This window comes from Leptodactylus fuscus, chromosome 10 (assembly GCF_031893055.1).
Source record: "Leptodactylus fuscus isolate aLepFus1 chromosome 10, aLepFus1.hap2, whole genome shotgun sequence".
NCBI classification, from domain to species: Eukaryota; Metazoa; Chordata; class Amphibia; order Anura; family Leptodactylidae; genus Leptodactylus; species Leptodactylus fuscus.
The window spans coordinates 16761298-16768546 of NC_134274.1; the positions used below are offsets into that span (position 1 = coordinate 16761298).

At 43.7% G+C, this 7249-nt stretch overlaps 1 protein-coding gene across 1 annotated transcript in view; it reads right to left on the reverse strand.

The window, feature by feature from the left end:
- The window catches only part of LOC142183344 (disintegrin and metalloproteinase domain-containing protein 9-like), a 29334-nt gene extending 25665 nt beyond the window's left edge, over positions 1–3669 (reverse strand). The window contains exon 1 of the mRNA XM_075258399.1: positions 3427–3669. Coding sequence (XP_075114500.1) covers positions 3427–3475 — 49 coding nt within the window. The 5' untranslated portion in view covers positions 3476–3669. The remainder of the gene's footprint in view (positions 1–3426) is intronic.
- Between the last annotated feature and the right edge of the window lie 3580 nt (positions 3670–7249).

Here is a 7249-nt window from a genome sequence, read left to right on the forward strand (position 1 = left end):
CCTTTCATGGCCACAAGGTACAGAAGGGGACTTCACTGTGAAAGAACAGCCGGCTCCTTTGCTCTGTTAGGGTCAGGCACGCAGTAACCGCACTGTGATGCTGCCTCCTTGCTTATGGGAAGACCAGTTTCAGCCGAGCATGTATGTACAACAGCGGCCATGTTTTTTTAAACTCTGGATAACCCCTAGAGAACTCATCTGTATGTGTCTTAATTAATCCAGTAACATCAGGACTCATAATACCAGACTGGTGTGAATTCCACCCTCTGGTAAAATTTTTACATACGCATGTTGTTGCGACTGCTGTCAGGCAGGGCTCGGCCGAAGCGACGTTTGTTCATTGTTCGTGCACCTTGGCCAAAGTGCATGTTTGGAAAGTTTTTTATTTTTTATTTTTAGACAATGTCAAGGAGAGGCGATGATGATCTAGTACAAATACCTCGTACTGTAAAGGTGTACATGTCGCTCAGTCATTATGGAATGAAAATTTTTGCAACTTTTTGCTGTGCTTTTCGATTCATTTCCTTGCAATTTCCAAAATCTCTGCTGGTTGTCAGTGAACGGAGGGATTATTGAGAACTTGTACATTGGCATTGCAAGTCCTATGGCTAAAATACTGCTTGTACATTTAGGGATGACTATAGTACCATATGAATACCCATCTGGTGGCATTGGGAAGCGTCTATGCTACGGCATGTTCACATTTTGCTGCATTTTGGCTGCTTATAGAGAGATTTCACATTATGATAAATGTCAATGTAGAAAATCTCAAAAATCTCAAACCCCATTCACATTGTACCGTATACTTAATACGTATTTGTGGTGCACAGTCCACAAAATAAATCCGCCATGAATCTGTGATGTGTGACCACGACCTGATATGTTATATACGATACACTGTATTGTCTATTTAGTAAAGATATAAAGGGTTACAGGTCTGCAGACTGTGCTCGTGATCATGTAGTGAGGCGCTTTGTTTTCTGGGATTTAGGGATTATCCACAGAATATTATCTAATTCTCCATCATGTGCTCTATTTTTTCACAGATTGAATTTTTAGAGCCTCAGTTTGTCCATAGAGGTGAATGAGCTCATGGAAAAAATGGATCCCTGAAACACACGGACGAGAAGGGGCTGCTTTGTGTGAATACAGTGGTAGGGATTATCCATATGTGTATAATCTGTAAATCCTGATGGAGTTTTGTGCTATTTTGTGTGAATGTAGCCATAAGGCGGCCATTTTTAAGCCTCACACTGAAATAAGGCATCATTTTGGGGTCTGTATGAGGTCGCAACACTCAGAACCCCCACCCAGGTCTAGCGAACCAAAGTAACTAGCTATCCCCTATGCACTGAATAACTGCAAGATGGGTGAAGGTCCGACTGCTGGGACTCTACAGATCAAGATCATGAAAATGGGGATCCCAACTTCACTAATAGAATGGCGTGATAGTTACACGTGTACTGCTGGTCTATTCATCTCTATGGGATTGCCAAAGAGAACTCAGCTATCTCCAGCCACCCCATAGAACTGAATTGAGTGGTCATGTGCGTGTGTGACCACTTCTCTAGTCTAATGGGGGACCTCGGGACTGCCTGCCTCATGATTGGTGGGGGTCCCAACTGATCTAGCACTTACTACTAGCATACCCTTTCAAGGTCCATTTATACATTGCAAACCTACAAGTATCATGAAGTCGTAGTAAGTATAGATCTGGACCGGGCTCCGTATACGGTAATAATGCAATAATGTTATGTTAATACTACTAATATTACTGTAATACTACTAGTAACAATAAAACATTATAATGATTATCATCTACACCGCCAGTCACCTTGTAAGCTAGATAGATACTAGATACAATGCCAGGATAGTAGGAATGGCAGCTATGGGGTAAGTAAGGAACAATGGACGCCTGTCTCCGATCACAGGGGAGGGGGACTTCCTCATAGATATGGAAAATTGTAAGCCCTCGCCGATCACTGTTAGTATGATATCTACCTGTATATCTTGTGTATTGTATGTAAACACCCAAATGTAAAGCACCATGGAATTAATGGTGCTATATAAATAAATAATAATAATATGAATGCAGATGACCGAATGTAAAAAACAGTAATGGAATTCCTAACCATGTGACCTATGGGGTATATCAGGAGGGATCATGTGACCTATGGGGTATATCAGGGGGACTCATGTGACCTATGGGTATATCAGGGGGAGTCATGTGATTATGGGTATATCAGGAGGACTCATACGACCTATAGGGTATATCAGGAGGATTCATGTGATTATGGGTATATCAGGAGGACTCATATGACCTATGGGTATATCAGGGGGACTCATGTGATTATGGGTATATCAGGAGGACTCAAGTGACCTATGGGGTATATCAGGAGAACTCGTGACCTATGGGGTATATCAGGAGGATTCATGTATTTATGGGGTATATCAGGAGGACTCATGTGACCTATGGGGTATATCAGGAGGATTCATGTATTTATGGGGTATATCAGGAGGACTCATATGACCTATGGGGTATATCAGGAGGACTCATGTGACCTATGGGGTATATGAGGAGGACTCATGTGACCTATGGGGTATCTCAGGAGAACTCGTGACCTATGGGGTATATCAGGAGGACTCATGTGACCTATGGGGTATATCAGGAGGATTCATGTATTTATGGGGTATATCAGGAGGACTCATATGACCTATGGGGTATATCAGGAGGACTCATGTGACCTATGGGGTATATGAGGAGGACTCATGTGACCTATGGGGTATATGAGGAGGATTCATGTATTTATGGGGTATATCAGGAGGACTCATATGACCTATGGGGTATATCAGGAGGACTCATGTGACCTATGGGGTATATGAGGAGGACTCATGTGACCTATGGGGTATATCAGGAGGATTCATGTATTTATGGGGTATATCAGGAGGACTCATATGACCTATGGGGTATATGAGGAGGACTCATGTGACCTATGGGGTATATGAGGAGGACTCATGTGACCTATGGGGTATCTCAGGAGGACTCATGTGACCTATGGGGTATATCAGGACTTATGGTTTATTGGGTAGATACAGGTATCTGCTCTTAATATTGAAGAGTCCATTTCTGAAGGTGTTGTGTTAGACAATGACTCCATCCCCTCTCTACGTGTCGTGTATATGTACGAGTCTGCCAATCAATATATATAATTAACTCCTTATGTCCCATTCACATAACTATTGTAACCCATGATAAAACAGGGGACAGAGTATTCCTGAGCCTTTCAGTCCACTCTATCGTCTGTACAGCCAGAGTCCATGTTCACTTGTTACACCCTGCCCTGTCCATGCCCTGCAGTTATATTGTCTCTACTCTCCGCATATAACACATATCTGTAACCCCCCAAAAAACCCCAATTCACTCACCGCTCAGCTGAAGAGAAAGCAAACACAGCAGCATCCATCTCTCCCCCATGTCTTTGTGTTTTTGGGTTCCTTATGACAAAATCTTTTCGTAGCCTTGTGATACGATCATTTCGCAGAACTGGATGGGCCAGGTCTCACCCCTTCCCTGGCAGGCAGAGAATGACAGTCCACTCATAACTTGCACTGGAGAGCTCGCCGGCGGTCAGGCATGTGCAAAAACCAGTCTCACAAGTTATGCGAGTGCTGTACAAGACGTGAATGGAGAAGAATGGGCCGACAGTGACTCAAAGACTGATACACATACTGGATAACGTCAGACTTCTCTATACAAATGTATTGTCTCCTTAACGCCTTTCCTGCCTTGGCCAATTTTTTAGATTATTTTTTGTTTCATTGCCTTCAGAGAGCTGCACCCCAGGGTGGGTTCACACTGCCATTATTTAATGTCTGTCATGTTTTTTGCATTATAGTCAAAGGGGGCTCCGTCCGCATCCTTCACTCCACTGTCGTTAATGTCCGTTGCTCTAATCCTATGACGAATAAGAGCAACGAGCTGTAATAATGGAATTTTCCCATCGACATAGCAGTGTAAGGTCTTGATTTGCACAGAGCAAGTTCTATTATTAAAGGGGTTGTCTGGCCCCAGAGCTTACAGTAATAGAATGAAGTGAAGAAAAATCGAAATGCCATCAATATTCGGTGTGACCTTTGCCCTTTGTCTTCCATCAGTCCTTCTCAGTACTTGCAGACAGTTTTTGGCAGAACTGGGCAGGGAGGTTGTTCCCGCCATCTTGGAGAACTAAGCACAGATCTTCTATGGATGTCGGCTCGCTCCAATCCGTCTGTCTCTTCATGTAATCCCAGACAGACTGGATGATGATGAGATCAGGGGGTCTATGGGGGTCATATCATCACTTCCAGGACTCCTCCTTCAAAGGACAAAGGTCACACCAATATTGATGGGATTTAGATTTCTTCATTACCTTTATTGTGAAGAAACAATAAACTATTAACCCTTCTATTTCTAAACAAATTCTTATTTGGAAGTATTTTCCACATCCACTTAGAACTTTTGCATAGTGTTACACCTTTTCCATGTTGAAGTGCAATGGCGCTGCAGAGAAAATCAGCTTTAACTCCATATGCCAATGAGTTGTTTGGTGGACCTGGTCATGGCCAAATCTACCGGAGCACCTACACTCACCGGCCACTTTATTAGGTACACCATGCTAGTAACGGGTTGGACCCCCTTTTGCCTTCAGAACTGCCTCAATTCTTCGTGGCATAGATACAACAAGGTGCTGGAAGCATTCCTCAGAGATTTTGGTCCATATTGACATGATGGCGTCACACAGTTGCCGCAGATTTGTCGGCTGCACATCCATGATGCGAATCTCCCGTTCCACCACATCCCAAAGATGCTCTATTGGATTGAGATCTGGTGACTGTGGAGGCCATTGGAGGACAGTGAACTCATTGTCATGTTCAAGAAACCAGTCTGAGATGATTCCAGCTTTATGACATGGCATTGCATTATCCTGCTGAAAGTAGCCATCAGATGTTGGGTACATTGTGGTCATAAAGGGATGGACATGGTCAGCAACAATACTCAGGTAGGCTTTGGCGTTGCAACGATGCTCAATTGGTACCAAGGGGCCCAAAGAGTGCCAAGAAAATATTCCCCACACCATGACACCACCACCACCAGCCTGAACCGTTACCGATACAAGGCAGGATGGATCCATGCTTTCATGTTGTTGAGGCCAAATTCTGACCCTACCATCCGAATGTCGCAGCAGAAATCGAGACTCATCAGACCAGGCAACGTTTTTCCACTCTTCAATTGTCCAATTTCGATGAGCTTGTGCAAATTGTAGCCTCAGTTTCCTGTTCTTAGCTGAAAGGAGTGGCACCCGGTGTGGTCTTCTGCTGCTGTAGCCCATCTGCCTCAAAGTTGGACGTACTGTGCGTTCAGAGATGCTCTTCTGGCTACCTTGGTTGTAACGGGTGGCTATTTGAGTCACTGTTGCCTTTCTATCAGCTCGAACCAGTCTGGCCATTCTCCTCTGACCTCTGGCATCAACAACGCATTTCCGCCCACAGAACTGCCGCTCACTGGATGTTTTTTCTTTTTCGGACCATTCTCTGTAAACCCTAGAGATGGTTGTGCGTGAAAATCCCAGTAGATCAGCAGTTTCTGAAATACTCAGACCAGCCCTTCTGGCACCAACAACCATGCCACGTTCAAAGGCACTCAAATCACCTTTCTTCCCCATACTGATGCTCGGTTTGAACTGCAGGAGATTGTCTTGACCATGTCTACATGCCTAAATGCACTGAGTTGCCGCCATGTGATTGGCTGATTAGAAATTAAGTGTTGGTGCTGTTGGACAGGTGTACCTAATAAAGTGGCCGGTGAGTGTATATTCGCCTGCGGTCATCACCCTGCGCTGCCCCCTAACATAAACTTCCAGATGTGCAGTGGAAACACGTAAAAATAACCCCATTGTACCTAACAGCTCATCTATATATGGATTAAAACTTGACCAGTCACGTGGTTATCAGATATTTAATAGGTGAGGTTTTTTTGTGTATGCAGTTTTGCTACAGTGTATATTGTACCTGTATAGAGTTTAAAGCTGACAGCTATTTTTGTTTCATATGGTCATAGGGGATAGATTTATACAACTGTGTTAATTAAAGAGGTTTGCTTAGATTGTAATATCCTTAGGATAGACCTTCAATATCAGATCAGTGGCGGCCAGACACCTGGCACACTCATAGATCAACTGCTTGAAGAGACCACAGCACTGGAGCGAGAGCTATGGCCTGTTCTCTGAATACCAAGCACAATGTCCTTGTTAAATATTATATATTTACAATATTCTCTAGCAGACATGGGGTTAACACTCTACTGACATCATATCTGTTGTATTTTGGGTACATGGGTGCGGTTAGAGTGCACCATAGTAGAAATCTCCTTACATAGCTACAAGATGGAAGGTAACACCCACTCTCATGAACATAAATGAGTGACAGACACACACGTCGTCGTCGTCATCATCCATGAGGGGGATCCATGGGGAATCTATGGCAGGTCTGTCTGCCATCCCTCTCTGTCATCCTGGACAAGATGTCGTGAATATTCCAGATGACCAGACCAGATGACAAGCATGAACCAAGCTGTAACTACAAGATATCCAGATGATTTAACTTCTCTGAAGATGTAAGCTATTGACAATTGACTGATATTTGTGTTATTTGGACATTTTCCCTGTTCCTGTGTTTTCCTTCAAGATATTAATAAACCTCTACACTGATTTATAACAAGCTGACTTCTTCCTATCGTGGATAAGGCCTACAACACGTGACATAAGTCTATCCCACAATTTCAAGGCCAGGTACGGATATTTAACAGTGGATACAAGTCTCACCGGCAAATACAAGATATTTAACAGTCCTACATTGCATAGAGGCTGCGCTCAGTATTACAGCTCAGCCCCAGTCACTTGAATGGGACTAAGCTACAAAGAAGGGTTGACTGATGAACGTAATGTCACTGGTCTGTGAAGTGGAAGTGACGCTCAAGTGAGTATAGCTAAGAGCAAGTTTTATGTGGGTGTCCTGGTATCATATCCCTTGCCCATAGCAACCAATCACAGCACAACGCTTATTTCTTATAGTGCTCTTGAAACATGAAAACTGACATTGTAATGTGGGGGCAGATGAAGAGGGACATTGTAATGTGGGGGCAGATGAAGAGGGACATTATAATGTGGGGGCAGGTGGAGGGGACATTGTAATGTGGGGGCAGATGGAGGGG